The sequence below is a fragment of the Nannobrachium achirus genome, assembly GCF_963921795.1.
Source record: "Nannobrachium achirus genome assembly, chromosome: 6".
Classification (NCBI taxonomy): domain Eukaryota; kingdom Metazoa; phylum Chordata; class Actinopteri; order Myctophiformes; family Myctophidae; genus Nannobrachium; species Nannobrachium achirus.
The window spans coordinates 26,283,459-26,305,047 of NC_137815.1; the positions used below are offsets into that span (position 1 = coordinate 26,283,459).

The 21,589-nt window shown below is 43.0% G+C and overlaps 1 protein-coding gene and 1 long non-coding RNA gene across 3 annotated transcripts; both read right to left on the minus strand.

Moving 5' to 3' along the window:
• Positions 1 to 3,291: 3,291 nt before the first annotated feature.
• ccdc51 (coiled-coil domain containing 51) lies at positions 3,292 to 13,211 on the minus strand. Of its 2 annotated transcripts, XM_080728615.1 has the most exons (6): positions 13,174 to 13,211; positions 11,991 to 12,128; positions 8,242 to 8,406; positions 7,403 to 7,609; positions 6,217 to 6,453; positions 3,292 to 4,650 (listed from the first exon to the last, which is right to left on the minus strand). In XM_080728615.1, exons 1-6 carry the CDS (start codon positions 13,201 to 13,203, stop codon positions 4,198 to 4,200), a joined length of 1,230 nt encoding a protein of 409 aa, XP_080584741.1. In that variant the 5' UTR covers positions 13,204 to 13,211; the 3' UTR covers positions 3,292 to 4,197. The 2 variants fall into 2 exon arrangements, with proteins under 2 accessions (XP_080584741.1, XP_080584742.1); XM_080728616.1 differs by lacking the exons at positions 11,991 to 12,128; positions 13,174 to 13,211 and adding an exon at positions 9,956 to 10,132.
• A 37-nt stretch (positions 13,212 to 13,248) lies between these two features.
• On the minus strand, positions 13,249 to 15,938 carry LOC308287443. The gene is made up of 3 exons (XR_013962132.1): positions 15,755 to 15,938; positions 13,692 to 13,778; positions 13,249 to 13,384 (listed from the first exon to the last, which is right to left on the minus strand). It is a non-coding gene; the product is annotated as an uncharacterized lncRNA (long non-coding RNA).
• Positions 15,939 to 21,589: the final 5,651 nt, after the last annotated feature.

Consider the following 21,589-nt stretch of genomic DNA (forward strand, 5'->3'; position numbering starts at 1 on the left):
CAAAGCGCCATGTTCCGCTGTTCTGGCAGCTATGTGGTTATAGATCATGTGGCTTCCTGTCACACTCCATACATACCTTATGATCACTTATAATCATCAGTTTATTAGCAGCCAATAATTCTTCAGATTATGGAAATGTTTTGATGCATTAATTATCTCCCTGTTGCCAATAGTGTCACTTTGGCAAAATACAAATAATTTCACTCAAATTAATTAACTTGACAGAGGGGTGGAAAGTAAAGATGTCTTTAAATCTACATTAGACAGTTCAGAGAGAACCATTGAAAGAACAGTTTAGTTTAGGAAAGCTGCTGCCCTCTAGTGGTTGTTAGTGGGACAACCCCTGCCCATGACTACCTTCAAGGTCAATGTGAAAAACCAAAGGTTTAACCACATTATTTAACCCATTCAAACGGGTACACAGTATTGTGTATCATTATTTTATGCTTTAACTACTGAAAAATAGCAGATATACCGAGTGCCGTGCTGCGAGCTTGTATATCTGCTATTTTTGAAAAAGTGAAAATTTAAATTTTGACCCGATTCTATAAGTGTCTTTTGAATCCTTCTAAGGTTTTTTGAAAAACCCTATGTTTCTATGACAGTAATCTGGCCAGCCATTGTCAAAGAAAAGGTCCTTTTCACTTAAATGGAGCTCAGTTAGCCTGTCTTGAGAGACTACTATGTCAGTGGTTCTCAAACCTTTTCATGTGAAGGACCCCCAATTTGTCCACAGACCCCCATCTCAAAATATTTAGTTCCAGGGACCACCCAGAAGCAAAATATGAGTTACAAACGTTCACTTTAAAAATACATATATTCAAAGATTTGCACACATTTTCCAAAAATAGCAGATCTACAAGCTCGCAGCGCGGCACTCGGTGCCGCACTGTGAGCTTGTATATCTGCTATTTTTCAATAGTTAAAGCATTCAATAATTCTAGGCCTAAATGGGTTTATTATTCTTAAAACTGACAATACAACTCAGGATGAAGTGAATTAACTTTTCTCCCTTCGAAATGACGAAAATTCAGTGTTTATACGGTAAGTGAATTGCTGGTGTTTTTAGCAGTGAACCTTTGATAGAAATGTGAATGAGATGTGACACATTCAATTCAGGTTTAATTTGTCTTTTAATAGACGCAACAACAACAACACTCATCACAGTCATTTACTCAGTGCATGATTACATGTTCCTGTAAACAACTATTTATGTGAGTTACACATAATTATCATTGATTCAATTTGGACCCAAACAAATAGTATTCAAGTAATGAGGGTCAATAAAGTGTCATCTCATCATCTCTTCATACCGTATCTCACTCATAAAGCTGCAATCCTCAACTTCTTTTAATGAATAAAAAGAACTGTATGTATGGTAGAGTATGTTAACCTATTAAAAATGGGAAGTATCTGTATCATTTTAGAGTTTAGTGTTAGCAGATGTACAAGCTCACAGCGCAGCACTTTGTGCCACATGGCGAGCTTGTACGTCTGCTATTTTTGAACATTTTTGAAAAATCTTTAAAGTGTGAGAACTACTGATTTAGAAGGCATTTGTAGAATCGACCTCAGGTCTTGGTTAAAGAGAGGACTGTGTGAGTCAAGGGAAGTCAACACACTTTTCTCTCCATGTGACATACTGAGGCCTTTAAACCAGATTCTTTGTTTGTCGTGTGACATAAGCTTGCATTTTCGGTGCTTGTCACCGACGCGCAACTAAGCATGAATCGGCTTTGGAAACTAATTTGGCACAGGAGGACTCCATGAACAATTTCTTGAGACAACCTGTTCTGTTCCCAGACTTTCTGTTTTCTTTCTGTTCGACTGTAAAAAGTTCTATTGTGAATAGATTTTCGGAGCAGCAAGTGTTTATATGTGGCTCGTTCGGAGGCTAGGTGAAAACACACACCTAACACACAACACGTCCTAGGTGTGCTAACAAAGACTGGCGCAGATGGAATGGCATAAATTGACCACTTAAATCCTATTTTATACTTTGTTGTACGATGCCGTCTCACGGCCAAAGATAGCAAATCTATAAGCTCACAACGTGTTGCAATGCGACAAAGTATCACCACCATGCCGGGTTGTGATTGACATTTTCATCTGAATTCCATGGACATACAAAATTAACAGAGAAAAACATAGACTTGGCCCTAAATGTATACTTACTAGTGAACTGCTGATGTGCCATAGTGTTTATGCCAATGTGTTACAACATTTTTAAATTATAATATTTCTGCATGAACTAAATCAGTGTCCTACCCATTCTGAAGACAACATGGAAACTAGCACTTCAATAATGTGGTTCTTATTAGTACAGTGGGTACGCACATTACACAATAAGAACTTCACGTTCACGTTCTTATGTAGAAAAAAAAAGTTTCATATATTATATATATATGTGTATATTCAAAATAAAAAATGTGTTGAAATGTGTTGAATGAAAATGACACAGACATGGGTAAGCCTTGCCATTGACCATATACGGACACACTGATGATTGATGATTCTGGATATGTTATAAGCTTATAGATTTAGCTATTTTAGCTATTTTTTTCTATCCTTTTGCCTACAACGACAGAAATACAAACGCCAGGTTGAAAGGGACTCAAAAACAGTTTTTCAAATGAATAACCTCCTACAGTACTTAGTGCCCATACTGCAGTGGTTCTCAAAGTGGATTCCAGGGGACTCTCTGGGTTCCTTTAGACTGGATCTAAACTGACCTTTACAAGTCTGTAACTCTGAGGGCGCGTCCACACAGTACGAGCTGTAAAGAGTGGAACTCTGCTTCCAATAGCAGCATTAATGCCGTACCTTTGAACGTTGACACTTGAGCGGCCAATGGGAGTTAGGGCAGTCACGATATGACATTTTACATGACGATTAATTGTCACTCAAATAATTGGCGATTAACGATTTAATTGTGTTTTTGTCGTTGATAATTACATTTCTGTTTGGCTTTTAGGCTTTGAAGTTGTACATGGTAGATATGACACATAACCTAAATATACAAAGAAATTACTGACATATTTGACAACTTACTACTTAAAAATCACACCTGTGTGAACTGAGCGGTGGTTTACCCACCAACCCCCCCCTCCCCCCCTGTGTGTGTGTGTGTGTGCGTGTGTGTGTGTGTGTGTGCCTGGCCTGGCCTGAAAACAGCGCCCCTCCCTTAACATGTGTGGTCATAAAAGGTACTACACCACATGAGGCTACATACAGACCCACAGACCCACCCACATACCCACATACCCACCCACATACCTACACACACGGCCACGCTATGGAGACGGTGTGACCACCGCTCAAAAATAACTTTGATAGTGGAAATAGCCGATCTACAAGCTCAAAACGCGTCGCGATGCGACGCGTTGTGAGCTTGTAGATCTGCAATTTCCACTATTTCGGACATTTTTCAACATTCACGATTATGACGATTATGACAAAATAATTGCGATAATGTCAAATAATCACGATTAGACGATTATGTAATAATTGTGACAGCCCTAATGGGAGTGTCAACACAGTGCTGTTCTTCCGGCGTTTAGGTCTGTCCCATTGGTTAGGGCCCATCACTACAGGGTGAGAGTTCAGCAGTGCTGAACCATGAACCCATATTCAACCTTTGTGCACATGAACCTGCAACGGCACAATGTCACTTCGGTCATCGACCCAACGCCACTTCCAGGTTATTCCCTTAACATGGGAGTGGATGGGGGATTATGTATCGTACTATGTGGAGATTGTGGACGCAGCCTGACAGTGTACAAATGGAACCAAATCAACCCTAACAGGTCAATTTGTACACTGTCAAAGTTAAAGGAGTAGTTCACCCCCAAAATGACTTTTTTTTCTATTGATTACTCACCCCCACCTTGAGTTCAATAATAGTTTAGTTTTTTTGTCGCATTCCTAAGACAAAAAAATGTATTACAATAAATGTACCCCATTGATTCCGGATGGGGACCCAAATGCATTTGAGTCCCAATCCGGAATCAATGGGGGTAAAATTTACTATTATCACATTTTTGTTTTAGGAATGCGACAAATACAAAAAAGTATTATTGAACTCAAGTCTCCATGGGGTGAGTAATCAGTAGGAAAAAAAATCATTTTGGGGGTTAACTACTCCTTTAAGGGGAGCCCTTCAAATGTCAAACTTTGAGAACCACTGCTTCAAAGGTTTCAGCCGGTCGCTCGGAGCAGCAGGTAGAGCACGGGCACGGTGAGAGCGGCGGCGGTGTAGGCGAACGCCGCGTTGTACGCCGTGTTCCTCTGGATCTGCTCGCCCAGCATCCTCTGGTTGCGCTCCAGTCTGTTGGCCAGCTCCTCCTCGAACACGCGGGCCTGCTCCTCCGACCGCTCCGACCGCTCCAGCCTCTCCTCCTCCAGCCGCGACTGGGTCTCCTCGCGCCTCCCGTGCTGCTCGGCGGCGGTCCTGGCCGAGGCCACCGCCCACCTCCCGCGGTCCTCCACGGTCTCCACCAGGCCCCTCACCGCCGACACCTGGCTCTCCAGGCGGCCCACGCCCACCTCCAGCTCGTCCAGCCGCGGCCGCAGGGCCTCCACCAGCGTCTGGGTCCGCTGGGCGCCGGCCGCCAGCTCCTTCAAGGTGTCGTCGTGGACTAAGGCGTAGGGCTGTCGTGAGAGAGATAGGCCCGTCACGATTATGGCATTTTTACATGACGATTTATTGTCACTCAAATGATTGCGATTAACGATTTAATGGGTGTTTTTGTCGTTGTTAATTACATTTCTGTTTGGCTTGGAGACTGCAAGTTGCACGTGGCTGATATGACGCATAACCTAAATATACAAAGAAATGACTGACACATTTGACAACTTTATACTTAAAAAATAAAATATTTTCATTAGCGTAGCCCCTCGGACAACAGCTAAGCTAACGCTAGCGTATACACAGTGAGTCTATGGGGGATATGGCTATCTGCCCCGGAAAGACAGATTAGACCGGTGGTGAGACGGGGAAGGTCTGCCGATCGTTTTTATTCTTTATTTTTATCATTATCACATATTTCGTTTTTAATCACCTATTGCGTAATATTACGTATCCGGCTGAGAACTATTGCGCAAGAATTGCGTAATAGTGAGATAGTGTTAAGACGATTATGTAATAATTGTGACAGTCTTAGTGAGAGCATTGTGGAAATTATACCTGATGGCTAAAATTGCCTTTACAGTTAATCCTTTAATTGCGTTTCTGCAAATGCCTTTTAGGCGTTGCAGACAAACATAAGTTAACCCATTAAAGGACAACTCCACACTAAATAAAATCTAGGCTCATTTTCCTACTTTTATTGATCCACTTTTATTGATCCACTTTCCCCAGCAGCTCTCATAGCATAGAGTGGAGCCTATAAGCCTATCACTTTTACACTATTTGTTGTGGTCAATTATTTTTTTTACCTCAAATGTGTTAATAATTGTCATTACAAACACATCCATGCCTTGGTTGTGCTAAACAAGCCGCCCCAGTCTTATAAATCACGTTTTGGGGTGAGCATTCGGCACAACTGCCAATCAAAGTGACTGGCAGTTGTGCCGAATCACAGCTCGTCTTTTCCACGACTTGGCAAAACACATAACAGCTTGACATCTGTTTCAGCTAGTGTTGGACAACGATGTCATGGATGCGTGTGTAATGACAACTAATAAGAGATTGATAAAAGAAATGGACAATCATTTGGGATCAATATAAGTAGGAAAATTACCCTAGATGTTATTTAGTCTGAAGTTGTCCTTTAAGACTCGAGGACGATTTTACAATTACCTTATAGTAGTTCTCTTCGCTTTCTCAAGATTTTTCAACAATGTTTGTGACGCGCCGCAAGCTTGTAGATCTGCTATTTTTGGATAGCCACGGCTAAAATCTAAAATGACACAGATACTTTCCCGGTTTTGATGGGTCAAATAAAAATACATAGGAATGACTGACAATGACAGGTACCATTAATGTGAAGCCAAAACAGGCTTTATATTTAACAAATATAACACTTGAAAAAAAGTCGATCTACAGGCGTACATTGTGTCACACTGCGACGCGTTGTGAGCTTGTGCATTGGCCATTATGACGATCATTCCAAATAACGATAAATAAATTCACGATCATCGATTAGCTCAAATAATCACGACCAGGCGATTGCGGGACAACTGCGACAGGCCTACAGTCAGTAAAGAGGCACAGACCTGGGGGGCGGTTACGGGGGGAGGAGTGTCCCCAGGGATGTCCTTAACCGGCTGTCGTGGGACAGTGACTTCCTCCCTCGGGGACGCGGCGGGCCTGTCCTCCAGGGCGTCGCGGAGGTTGTCGATGATGGCCCTCAGCTCCTCCTGCTGGGAGTGGTGGTTTCCTGCCTGGACGCGCAGAGCTTCCTGCAGGCTGACCGGACCTTTCTGGGCCTCCAGCAGCAAGGTCTTCAGCTCCTAGGATGAAGACATGGAACAAATATGGAATATATCCTCCATGTATGGACCGATTTCCTGAGCGACACCCTGTAGAGGGCGCCGCCGCCATTAGCTGCTGTGTAAACAGTAGAATAACTTGTACTGTATTTAAGTACAATTTTGTATATTTGTTCCCATTTTCAATCATTTTACTTCTACTCCACCACTGGCTGTTATTTACACCACAGCAATGTTGGCGGCCAACAGGAAAATGGTCTATATGTAATTTTTTTATGTTTTTGTCTTAAACGAATGCATTGCTTTTATAGTCTCTGTCAGGTGGAAACCTGTGTCATGGGTAGTAAGGCGCTTAGTTAAGTGCAAAAGTTACGATCTAACACGCTCATGTAAATGTCCACCATTGGCCAGAACATATGTCAGGAGTTCTCTCCCGAGAGCTGCTCTTACTATAAAAAGCAACAGTCTCCTAATGTTGACAATGAACTCAGAATCTCTCTCTCCCTTTCAAACACAAGCGCGGGGAGATCAGCTTCCAAGCTGGGAATGATCAGAAATAGACTGAGGACAATGACTGCATGAAAACAGACTGAACCATCTGGAAAATAACTGGCACTGCTAATAGCTTGCAGATCAGTTCATTTTGGCAATGAACAGAGTATAAATAAGGCTTAAGCCTTGTTAATACCGTGTTGTTTATACTCAGCTCATATATTCAATGGACATTAAAGTTAATTAACTTTGAACTGGTTGACACTAAGGGCAGATGCATACCCCACATTTTTAGAGCCAAATTTATTTCGGTTTGGGTGTCACAAAATATCGGCAGCACCGAACAGCGGAATTAATGGTGGTACCCACCCACCCGAACCTCTGAATGACATCATAATGTAGTTTAGACAGAGCCGAAACGAAAAAATTTGGCTCTAAAAGTGTATGCATAACAAATAGTCAAGAAATAAATCCTTACTTGGAGACGAACGCGGTTGATGTATGTTGACCCCATGACCCCTATCAGAGCTCCCAGCACAGAACCAATGATGGACCAGTTCTTGGTCTGTTCGGCGCGGGTCCTCTCCTTCTCGTGGCTCTCCCTGACACAGGCCGAGAACACGGCGAACTTCTCCCTCTCGGCCTCCGACGCGTCGTCACAGGCCTTCTGCAACAGACGCTCCTCCTACAAAAAAAGTAGAATGTTTCACAATGTACTGTATACCGCTCCACACAGCACATCGGCGACACACACGCCAAGTCTGAAGTCAATCGGACAGTCGAACGGTGCCCGACTTACAATTGAATTTACTATTTCAATTTAGGCGTTTAGCAGACTCTTATTTAACTTAAAATAAACAAATATTCACAAATAGAATGCAGGAGAGAGAGAGACTAGTATATCTAACACCCTGTACAATGAAACTACAAGATACCAGGTAGACAATGAACCTAGCATTTAACTAAACAACATGCTCCTTTGGATTGAATTTAAGTAGCGGAAAAGACACACTGTGATTGGCCAGTAGTCAGTGGCAGTGTGCCTTTCACACTGACTTCAGCCCATCCTTTTTTACCAGTCGCTCCAATGAACTGCAGCGGCGGAAGAGGTATCTAGCTTTTTATACTGTATCTATGGACAAGAGGGGTTCAAGGAAAGTGAAACGCTAGCAGGGTGAGGCGGAGAAGAATGCTCAGATTACGGCAGAACATTTTTGAGTTTGCAAGTTCTGACCGCAACTGGAAGTTTATTCCACATGCTGAGGCATAGACAACAGACACAAGTTCAGTGAATTACTACAGTAGATGGGAGGTTACCTGTCGTAGGCTGTGCTCCTGGGTGACCAGCTCCACAAAGTGAGCCTCCTCTCTGCCCACGCGGTCCAGCCTGTTCCTGACCTCCTTCAGCCTGGCCCGCATGGCCTCCAGCCGGCCGTCCGCGTCCCGCACCACGCCTCTGGAGATCATGAAGGCTGACTCGGCCTGAGACACACACGCACACACACACACGCACACGCACACACACACACACACAAAAACACACACACACACACACACACACACACACACACACACACACACACACACACACACACACACACACACACACACACACAACACACACACAATCTGAGTACTTCTTCCACCACTGATTGGTTGTCCATTCTGAGTATAGTTGTCGTTATATATATCGTCTCTGTCAGGTGGAAACCGCATTATATCAAAAACTGGAACTTTTCAGGATTCAAATAAAAGAAACAGCACTTTTGATGCCTTTGTGTGATGCTGAAGGTGAGGTTTGTGCCTGACAGCAATGATATATGATGTGTGTATTATACTTGATTCGACTACAAGAACTAAGCGAACCACACCATGAAAAGTATTTCACAGCTTCTCCATAAACGCTACGGCTCGGTTTCAGATACGGTTAATCTGTACTACTACTACTCAGGAGGTGTTAACTCACTCCCTGCTAAACGTCCTCAGAACGTCTTTTCCCCTGGGGAGCTCGGTGCCAGACGTCTTCTGGACGTCTTTTACTGTACATACTGTACACAAAAGATCTCAGCCTTATCCAGCCTCTCACAACATATGATACACTTCCTCAAAGTCTGACAGTGTTTTTTACAACATTAAACAAAAGTGCACAGCCTCACATGAAATTAAACATCATTAAATTGTCCAAAAGGAAAAACCTCTTCTCAGAAACCTGAAACCAATTATACAATGAGAGCGAGACGGGTAACCAGAAAGCCGCAGCTTGTGTGTGGGCGTGCTAGTGTGTGTGTGTGTGTGTGTGTGTGTGTGTGTGTGTGTGTGTGTGTGTGTGTGTGTGTGTGTGCCAGCCAATCAGCTGGGTGGTCCGCTGTCTGTTTCAGTACAACATCATTTCAATTCACTGAATTCAGTGCCTTCAAAACCTCTCTGTACCCTCTCAGACAAAAAAAAGTAACAACAGCAACAACACACAGACAGATCGCTGTATAAATGGTTGTAAAACATTGCCGATATGTTCACACAACTAACACAGCACGTCAAAGTGAAAAACTATCGTGATGTCCCCACACACACACACACACACACACACACACACACACACACACACACACACACACACACACACACACACACACACACACACAATAGCAATCCAGCAAAGCAGATACCAGTCTGCTGTCTGTTTCAGTACAACATTCAATTCAGTGCCTTCAAAACCTCTCTGTACCCTCTCAGACAAAAAAAAAGTAACAACAGCAACAACACACAGACAGATCGCTGTATAAATGGTTGTAAAACATTGCCGATATGTTCACACAACTAACACAGCACGTCGAAGTGAAAAACTATCGTGATGTCCCCACACACACACACACACACACACACACACACACACACACACACACACACACACACACACACACACACACACACACACACAATAGCAATCCAGCAAAGCAGATACCAGCCTGCCTAGTAGTAGCCTCGCGTAGCCAGGTTTACTCATCTCCGAAGAGAAACTAGTAGTGCCTACCTGAAATTGCACCTCCTTCTCTCCTGATGGCTCGTAAAAGATTCAAGCATGTTATCCATTGATTGATTAGAAGTCAGTAAACAGAATGAGTAAGTCCACAAACGCCATCCGCCATGTAAAAGAGTATAGATCCAGTCAGTAAACAAAGGTGCATCCACTGCACCCCCCTCCTCTGTCCCCCACGCGAAAACATCTCTGTTCCAGTGGCAAAGAAAATAATATATCCAGTTGCTTGTGCGGTGAAAATAGCCGATCCTCAAACTCAGCGATGCGCCCCCCCCCCCCCCCCTCCTGTAGCCCACCCCAGCTGAAAGACCTCTCAAAAAGAGGTAAATACAATATTTGTATCCAGTTGAGTCCATGCCCTGTCCTGTCTGCACTCCACCAAACTTTCCTCCGCTTCGAAAAAGTTACACGATCGGGTGTGTGTGTGTGTGTGTGTGTGTGTGTGTGCACTTGGTTTCATTTACCCTGAAATTCTTCTAAGGAAACGAAACCTAACAAAGAGGCCATGTGATTTCTGAGTAAACAGAAACCTAAGTGCAGGGGCGGTTTCTAGGAAGGGGGCTATAGGGGGCCCCCCCCCTTGTGCAGGGGCGGTTCTAGAAGGGGGCTATAGGGGACTTTTTTCTTTTGTGATGACAATTATTTAAATCAATCAATCAAACGGTACAGTTTCATGACAGTAGGCCTACAGTTGACTGATGTAATGTCAACTAAAAGGAATAAAAGCTTAGGTAAGTCATTATTGAGCTGCAGAGAAGTTTAGCTTTGTAGAGCAGGGAAGTGCAGGGAAGAGGATTTTTGAGGGCAGGGCTGACATGTCTAGACAGAGTTATTCTAGAGACTCAAGCCCCCTTTGATGTCTATATGTGTGCACCTGTAGAGACTAGAGGCAGTAGGACAGAGAGAAGGAGAGCAAGAGCGCCCCCAAGTGACAGAGGCCTTCATTCACTTATGTGAATGAACTTCAATGTAAAAGTCTGTAAAAACATGGTCATACATGGCCTAAACAACAGAATATCTGGTTTGGAGCACTGGAAAGAGGGCACATTTATCTTTCCAGCAAGGTATTGTTTATATAGTATTCATAGCTCATTCATCATTTATTCAATTTTCCCAAAAGAACAAGAATTGACAGTCAATATAAAATCTGTGTGCTCGTTTTACCTATACTTTTCCACTTTACGAGATCAGCGAACATGTTTGAAACTTATCGTTTGGAGCGTTGGAAAGAGCACGAATTTGCCTTTCCAGCAAGGTATAGTTTATATAGTATTCATAGCTCATTCATCATTTATTCAATTTTCCCAAAAGAAAAACCTTTTCTCAGAAGCCATACCATACCCTATACTTTTCCACTTTACGAGATCAGCGAACATGTTTGAAACTTATCGTTTGGAGCGTTGGAAAGAGCATGAATTTGCCTTTCCAGCAAGGTATAGTTTATAATAGCAAGCATAGTTTATTCATAATTTATTCCATTTTCAAAACTAAAACATGCTTTTACTCAAAATGTCTTCTCAGCAGCCTGTTGTTTGCCCATACCATGCCCTATACTTTTCCACATTCTGAGATAAGCGAACATGTTTGAAACATATAGTTTAGATCACTGGAAAGCGCACGAATAGGCCTTTCCAATAGGCCTTTGTTTTGTTATTTTATGCCTTAACATCAATGCGCAATTGTCCCTCCAAGATGAGCGAAATCGTCAGAAATCCTTGGCAGTTCTATTGCACAGGCAAGTTGAACTTGGCAGAGAATGAGTTTAATAACTCTTGAGTTCTATAAAATTATACTTTCAAAATGTTTATATGATAATGGCGAAAATAGCAAATATCTGCATCAAAAGTAGCAGATCTGCAAGTGCGCCGCGCCGTGTTTCAGGCTTGTGGATCTGCTACTTTTGATACTTTTGTGTGACGTCGTAGTATCAAGAATGGCGAGAATTTACGAGAGAACACAAAGAAAAAGTTAAAATATTGAGAGAAGAGGTTTCTGCCCTGACAGTAAAGATGGATCATGGATGACTGACCTCTGCAACTTTGTTCTGTGCCCGTCGGACGTCAGTGATGCCCACAAAGTCCTCGTACCTCTCCCACCAGTAGTTGAGGGACGCCCCCGCACTCTGGGCTGACCGCTGCCCCCACTGGCGACCCAACACACCTGCATGCTGAGGGAGGAGGAAAATAGTTATTCAAACTATTCAAACAAAAATAAGATACACGGAATAAAAAATGCTGTAAGCGTTGTTTTGGGTTAAAACTAAAAGTGCATCGTTAAAAAAGTTAAAGCTCTATTCTGATGGTAATCATTGCTAGAGCAGTGGCAACCGTTCTGAAAAATGTCAGGCCGTGAGCCCCAAAAATAATCATATTTGAACTGAGGCCCCCCACTCTAATACACACATGTAAGTAGGAGTTGAGGCATTACCATACAGTATATTACCACAGATAAATATTGTGAAAATATTGTTTTGAGCTTGTAGATCGTCTATTTTCACAATGTGTCCCTCTTTCTTATACTATTTGAGAATTTAGGATATTGTTGATAACGTTTTATGCAGTAATGCATTTTACCGCGTGTGTGCGGTCCCGTCCGGCGGCGGCGAATTGCACAAGTTTTGGGAAATCCCCACCCACACTGATCACAAGACGCTGATTCACGACGCTGATTCGCCGTACGGATTTTTGAACGAGGAAAGTCTCTTCAATGAGCATATATGAGCACCATAGACATACGCTGTATGCACAAGCCGTGCGCAGCCATGACGCACCTGAACACTTTCCTTTGTGCATGAACAGGAACAGGATGAAGTTAGCTTGAAGTTAGCTATTGGCTACCAAGCATTTTAGAAGCCCTATTTTCGGCGATTTAGCCGTGATTAAACCTTGCACACCTCATGGATATGCATGGAACAGAGAAAATGAGCTCTAAAGATCCTGGATTGCATTGGAGTGGATGGGAAATATCGGCGGCGCGACGCTCTCGCGGGCCGTGTAAACAGATGACGGCCGGCGGCCCGGCTCGAAAATTTTGCCCGGTGCTTCGGTAAGGCCTCTTTTAAAAAGCCGGACTAGTTTGGGATTGGCACCCCGAACGTTAATAAGGTCCAAACTATCCCGAACTAGTTCGGGATAGGCACAATAAGAGTTAATAATGAACACCATAATAAAAAGGTACAGTTGAATGCATTTCCCTACTCAGAACTAACAGACCTGTAAGGCAGCCAAGGCACGCTCCTTCATTAACTCAGCCGCTCCCTTATCCTCTGGAGAGGTGGAGTTACCCGGCGGAGGGGGTGTGGCCTGTGGGTGAGCGCTGTAGGCCCGGCCAATAGGGGCTCTTCCTGCCAGAGACCCAGGAAGGGAGAAGTGGTGCAGGCAGCAGGTCCCATGGCTCCATGCGGGGATGGGAGCACCTCTGTACCTTAAATAACAACAAACATCAACACATACAGTATACAACAGCAGCCTGGCTTACATACAGCCAGTTTGTGATGTCAGTCATTTCTACAGTATCAAACATGACACACATGCATATCTCCTTGTATGTGCTGTTCTAACGGTGACATCAGCTGTGGTGATATCGGTCTCTGCGTACTTTCTATGACGTCAGTCTCGAACTAAAGACATAGGGACATCATACTAGGGACATAGGGACACACAAAGCCAGACGCAGGAGCGGTTAGCACCGCTCAAAAATATATTATATCAAAGTATCGTACAAGACCTACCTCATTGGAGTAACAGTTCAAAGAAGAACTATAAAGATGTGTAGTTCCTACGGCTTACTAGTGAAGAAGAGACATTGCAGGAATCACCTACAAAGACAGGATGGGAAGGGTACACAGTCAGTGAAGTTTAACCAATAATTCAATCATTTAAACCCTATAGATATAGCTTGAGGAACCGTTCAATGGAGTTCAATGGACAGGTGGCGCCGTATTGAGATTTTTAGCTATTACTTTCAATGGGGTGACGTGAAGTTCTCCTTCCAGATCTACGTTGTCGACGAGGGACCCAAAGGGGTCTTTATTTGCCCTCCTCATCCCCCCCCCCCCCCCCCCCCGAGATCTAAATCAAATCCCCTAAATAGCAAATCTTTTAGCTCACAATGCATTGCTATGGCACAGCTTGTGTCCAAGTTTATTTCCTGTCATATACTGATATTCACAAATAGAGTATGTGTCTAAGTTCCATTTTGCACAACCTGTTTTGAAAAAATTAAAAAGAATTGCAAAAAAATTGCAGATTTACAAGTTCACATGTCACGATGAAACACATTGTGAGCTTATAGATCTGTTATTTTCAACGTTACGCTTCTTTAGTTTGTTTCTTATTTTGTTTATGTAAATAGGGAATAGCCTAATTGGTTAAACTCCAACCCTGGAAACATTACTTCATACACTCCACAGGAAATAAAGTTAATGTCTGGCAGACACCTTGTATCTCCATGTTTCAACATTGAATTTCTTCGTAAATTAATGTAATGTTGTATCTTATGATAATCCCTTCAGCAGAGAACTGGTACGATTGTGAGCTGAGATCAATACACTGAAAACAATGAGAGACAAAAGTATGAGCTAACTCGGAAAGGAGATGAGGGTCACGGTCCAGGCAGGGTTTCCAGTGATGTCCATAAGCTTTATTGACAGGCAGAGTAGAAGAGTACAGCATTTCATCTCAGTGCTCCAGAGAGCCACCCGGTCCACACCACAGCCTCCCACCAGCACACCCAAAATCTCTCCCCACCAGTTCCCCCTTATTAGTCAAACACATCTCTTTATACATATTCTTTGCAGCACATCCCAACATGCAGTGGGTGTGTTTCATGACCATCTCAGGGTTTCATTGGCCCATGAGAGTATCCAAAGAGTGCCCCACCCTCAGCTGTTGGTCTCCCCTGGGGAGATTAGCTCAAATAGAAGGTTTAGCTTTTAAGAAATAACTATTGTCTAGATTGAAGTCCTATAGCTATATAGTATATGGTTCTAACTTCTAACAAAAGTAATGTTACAGTTATGTCAGCATGTTAATCCACAAAGTAAGATTTATAGTTTTATACTAGAAAGAATAAACCTTAAATGAACATGTATGTCAGGCTGTTGTCCACCACGGTCATTTGACATCTGAGCCACTCACCAGGTGGTCTCTCTTGAATACCACAGGGCAGATAGTGACTGCATTAACTCTAGATGATGTAACAATGATCTTCTAAACTCCACAAACTGTACCACTATAATGCAACTCTGCAGTTGTATTAATGAATGTCATTCCAATATAAACACATAGAGAAATACCCTGTAGGATGGTTTAAGATTTAGACCTGTAATGTTAAGAACTAAATGACATGTAGATGAGATCACCAAATGGAATAGGCTGTTGACCTGTGACACCATTCTCACCATTCTCAGCTGCTTCACTGTCTCAATGCCTTTGAGCAAACACTGCCTTGAGTAATACACTCAGGCTTTTGCCTGTCTCGGGAAGATAACAGAGACAATATCCAGATGAATCTGCCACTATGGTGTTAAACTGTAGCCTGGATACCATCATCGTAAAAGAGTAGTAGCTAAAATTGCTGACCTACAGGCTCACAGAAATTGTACATTGGCCATATTTATTGTATTTCTTTCATAAAGAAAACATTTGAAAGTGAAAGTGGTTATTAGTAGTCTGTGGGTTTTTACCCAGATAACAAGAGCTTGCGAGTGTGAATAAATAATATCTACAATGGCTCCATTGGAACACAGGTAATTTCTTCCAAGCAATACAAATAAAAGTGTTTTGGACTTACACACACATACAAGGTTTCCACCTGACAGCGACGACGTGCATCTTTTTTTTTATCAGGGGTGAACTTGACTACTTCCCGTAGTAGAAGCAGTTAGCTGCACGTTGTTGCCAACAGTAAACCACGTTAACCTTGAGCTTTGTATCTAACATGTTAAAACAGTAATACCGGTTTATCTCCACGGTTATCCGCGATACGGTTATTTATCCAAACATATAAAGTAAACGTACTACTAGCAGCATTTTAATACATTCACGAGCAGGAAGCAACACAGCCGGAGCGACAAGTCCGCATGCGCACGCCGCACCGGCACCGCACAACGTGAATGTGGAACACCTTCAGAATAAAAGCACACCGGTTCAATGAGTTTTACACTTTCAAAATAAAGGTAAAATGTTTTGAACAAGCTCAGTCGGAATCATCTGTGTCACTCACATCACATGACATGTTTAAAGATGTAAGTGGGTCAAATACCTTTTTTTCCCTATTGTGTACTGCATATCGTTTTAGTTGTTGTGAGGAGGAAGAGGATAAGGAAAACTAAGCAATATGTATGCGATAAGGTCTTGCTGCGCGGTCATTATGGCTTATATGGACACGACGGGGTGATAATTCCCCGAGGCGGAGCCGAGGGGAATTATCAGCCCGAAGTGTCCATATACCGTAAGCCATAATGACCAAGCAGCAAGACCTTATAGCACTTATTACCCGGCTAATACATAAAATGAATAATTTGACTCAGAACTAAAAACAAAACAAAGTATTTCCTTGTTTACAGACGGCTGGAAGTGCGTCCCCCCGAGCGCAACACGGTCGCCTTGGAAAACAAGGAAGTGCTCAGTGCTGGTCAAATAGAATCCATGTTCTGTTACTGCGTCGTCTATTTCTCGCCTCAAATGGTTTTTAAAACATTTTTCAGAGCAACGTTTAGTTGTAAATGACGCTGTGTGTTTGTTTACATGGCTGCCATGTTGGATACGGCACTACATTCACGCAGCGCAGCCTGAATGCGGCAGCTGTTCTGAGCCGTTGATTAGGCAGCGGTGAATTATAGAGCGGAGCGGTCATTATACGCTCATAATTCACCGCTGATTTCAGCGCTCGACCAATCAGAATCAAGCTCCCAAACGAGCCGGGTAATAAGATAAATTATGAACTAGACACAATAGAAACAGCCAGGTTAAAGAAATGATAGCCTACCCAAAAGAGAGATTATAGACCTTTACGGTACCCGGGAGTCCTGGCCCAGGACCCAAACTAGTGAAAAAGAGCTACAATAGAGAACTCAGCTACATGGAAATGAGGGCCGAATATCTTTTAGGGCCCACATACCTGGAACCAGCAGTCAGCTAGGCACACAAAATGTTGTAAGGTCACTAAAGCACCATAGACATTTTTATCATACAGTATTTAGACTACAGTCTATAACATAGAGTATTAACATTATATTTATTTGCAATTAAAAAAATCATAAAAATACTTAGTCAGGCAGTCATATTGTAGGCTGAGGGGCCTGCATATTTGAACACTGATACATTTAAGTGAATTTTCAATCAGCCTCGCAACCCAGGGGCACCTGGCCCCATTGGCTGAGCCCATTGTCTATCCATGACAACTTTCCAGGCTCCAGAGTGGTCCAGCAATTCAGCTTTGTGACACGTGCATTCCCATTCCTTAAAATTAGGGTAGGCCTAAGAAGTGATTTCATTTAATTCAAATAATAACAAAATGGGGGTCTATGTTCTGAACTTCTGATGGGACTAGTTATTATAGAGTGTAAGAGTTTTTGGTCCATATTTGGACTTCAGCCTGCAGATCCTTGCCTCTCCTACTCAATCGGAGAAAAGCAGCGCGAGTGGAGGATGAGAGGATGGAAGTTTGAGAATTGACATCTGGCTACAGACACTTTTAGATAGCTTGCCAGCTCCAGAACCACGCTGGAACAATTCCTCTCTTAGACAGTGACCAACAGACTGTTTCGTGACACATTGGCTTCCTTGATTGGCCAACCTAAGGCATTGGCCCTCACGGATTGGCCAAGCTTTGCATCATGTTTTTTCCACCGTCCAAATATAAGGGGTAGTGTATTCTATGGAGCACTCTAAAGGTGTTAAAGCTTAGACTCATGAAGTAGCTCATTCTTGGATGTGTGAGAGCATGAAATGTTTCACTGGATAGTGCACCTGGAAGCTGGACCTAAACGAACCGTCCTCGCTGCTGTGGCAGTAGGGGACAGGCTGTACTCCTTTGGAGGACACCGTAACATTGCCGACAGCGATCAGATCCGTGTGCACGTCTTCAACACGGTGTCTTTACTCTGGACGGAGTTTCCTCCAGTGATAACTGGACATGGGGGTCGTCCCCCTGAGGTTCCCCACATGCGCTACGGCCACACAGCCGTGCTGATAGAAGGTATCGTCTACATCTGGGGAGGGTTTACGACGTACACGAGGGAGTACTGCAATGTTCTTTACGCATTTGATGTCGTCACCGACCGATGGTTCAGGCCCAGGAGTAGTGGGAGCGTTCCGGGGGCGAGGTGCGCCCACTCAGCCTGTGCCCTGGGGAAGGTCATCTATGTCTTTGGAGGATACAACCGACTGACTGGATGCACCAATAACATGTACAGCTTGGACACCACTGCCATGGTCTGGTCTTTGATCAACACCAGAGGCACTCTGCCACCTGTTTCATTATGTCACACTGCCACCATCATTGGGACAAAGATGTTTGTATTTGGGGGGCAAGCTGATGAGGTTGAGGACCACTACAATGACCTCAGAGTGTTTGACACAGAGACCGAATGCTGGCTGCGCACGCCTACTCCACAGCTTCTTCCAGAAGAACGTGGGGGTCATTCAGCTTTTGCCTACAACGGAGAGCTGTACATATTTGGTGGCCACAACTTTCGTCTAAGCCGAACCTTCCAGGATCTGTGGAAATTCAATCTAGAGACCTTCTCCTGGAGTAGAGTTGAGCCCAAGGGCAAAGGCCCGGGTTCATGGAGGTCTATGATGTGCTCTTGCATGGTGGGAAATCTTATCGTCCTCTTTGCAGGATATGGATCTGAACCCAATGACATGTACATCTTAGACTTAAGTCCCAGTCTCAAGACATTATGCAAGATAGCAGTTAATCAGTATGGTCTAGAGAAGTCTGGACTCCCACATGACATCAGGTGGGAACTGCTATCCATGACTACCATTAGCCCAGCGTCAATTGAATGGTAGTGGAACTGCTAGGAAAAGATTGCAGCCATGAAGGTCTCTTCATTAAGCAGACCACAGGAATGTGATCAGTGATACCCACCAGGATCCAGAGTACTGAACCAACTGAACTGAAAAGGAAAAGTTCTCAAAGAATATACAAGACCCAGTTGATTTCCATCAGGAATGAAAGTAGAAACAGATGCTTTTGATAAAGGAACAGACAGTTATGGAAAAGTACTTGTTTGTTTGTTTGTTTGTATATTAGGACAAGGACTGCACAGTTTTTTTTGTTTAGTGTGTTTATTTGTAATCTGTCATGTATGAGCCAGTAATAAAGAGAGAGCAAGAGACAAGAATTGCCAATTAGATTACATCAGACTTGATTGTCCCAGAGGGATATTTGGTTTCATAACCTGTTCAACATGAATACATAAACAACACAACATACAGTAGGTAAATATACCTTGATCCCCAGGGCAAATAGGTGCCAGAGACAGCACAGCAGTAATAGTTACAGGCACAGGGCAAAGAGGTTACAATAGGTACAGACAAATAACATCACAATAAAGACACCTTCAAACTAATACGGACTAGAGAGGTGCAATTCTGGAAAATTGCTGATTCTGATGCGAGTCGTGAGGAATCCTCTGGGAAATTATTCATTCTAATTCAGCGGCGGATGCGCTGGTATGCAAGACCCCCCCCCCCCCCCCCCCCAGTGATCACCCTAGCCTACGCTATCCTCCACTTCGATCCAAAAGCCGCCAGGCTGGAAACGCCCCTGCGGTGCACCCTGGCCTGCACACGCTGGATTGATGCCATCACAAGGGACCTACACCAAATGGGCCTGTCACTGGCTGACGCCGAGCCCCTAGCTCTGGATCGACCCAAATGGAGAAGATTGGTGAAACTGATTAGCTCTACTCTACGCATGGCAACGTCCCCGCCGCCGAGCAAGAGACCTGATGATGATGTCACTTCTTCTGATGTTACTCCTGTCTTGTAAGCTTGTAAACTTTTTGAGTGATGCTATCCGGGTTGTAAGGCTGGATATCTTGTACAATACAATGTCCAATCAGATGTCAGAAAAAGGTTAACAACGAATCATATATTGAGATGGCAAGCGAAGCACGACCAATCGTGTCCAATTGGACATTATATTGTCCAATATATCCAGCCTTAGAACCTGGATAACATCAGTCAAGTTAGCACAAAATTCTGACCGAATACAATAGTGTGTTGCCTATAGCAACCACACTAATAAAGTATACAGCACCCTATACAACCATCCTGCCAGGTACAGAACAAGAGACACTGTCAATAAATATAGTATATTATTAAACACACTAGAGTGATATTGAATTAAGTTCGGAATACTGTGCCCAAGAATGTGACTAATATCAATGTTTTTGAATTTTTCAGTATGATTGGCAACATTTCATAAAGACAGAATTAGATCAGTGGATATCAGTGTGGATGATGGTCTGACGACCAAAATGTCCACTCTCTGTCACTTTTGTTCACCATGTTTGCACTTTTGTAATTAAAACATTCTATATGTTGCATCCAAAGAGCCTCAACTTCTGTCAGTGTGCATACTGTGCAAGCCTTTTCTGTATTTTATGGAATTAGCCTACTTTTTTTCACGTTTCTTCTCCATCTTATTGAATCGTGTTTGTGAAAATGTTATTTCTGAGACATGGATTTAATTCTGGGTTCAACCCTTTACTGAAAACCACATTGTTGATGCACAACACGTTTTTGTAAATTAGATTGTTGCTGTCTTAAGAAGTATTTTTTTTAAATTCATATATGACACAGCAGAAGTCTCACCATAAAAACGGACACGTTTCGGCCATGGAGCCTTCCTCAGCGTTTCATGTTTGAAAGATATACTGTACTTCGACTACTTGAATCTGCACCCAGCTATATCAAAATACGTTTTCACTAAGACACCTGTAGAGAGCGTGTCTTCTCCAGACGGATATAGAACCGGCTAGGAGAGTTGTATTGTGGTGCATATCAGACAACTGACAAGATATAAATCAATAACTTAATTTAATGGTTGAAAATGAATTGAGTTGGAATATTTTATGTAAGTCATATTTTCATTGTAAGTAGGCTACAACAGTGACACATACTGTACACCTGCTAAAAAAGAAAAAAAGGGGAAAGAATCATTCACGTTTAATATATTCAACACTACGTTACAAGTGAATGTCCTTTGCTCACTTTATTGAAGTCAATATGACCCACTGGAAGAAAACAACTTAGTTAGACACGCACCACAGACATGTCCAAACAGGATGTTATAGACTAGAGCTATATTCTATCTATACTGATGGTTAGATGGTTTTGTGGTTAGTGACAAAGAGACTTGACACGACAGACATCAAACATCTTATAAAGAGGAAGATGTTTCATCTACTGTCATAGTTCTATTTAGACAGTAGCAGAGCTGAGAGACATACAGTGTAGGATACACCAGAGTGACACAGACAGTAGGACAGCTGAGAGACAGACAGTGTATAGGACAGATAGACAGAGCGACAGTTGTCTCCTGGTTTGTGTGCTGAACAACAACATGGAGAAACACGTACAGATGCTGTTGTTTTTCTGTGGTGTTTTG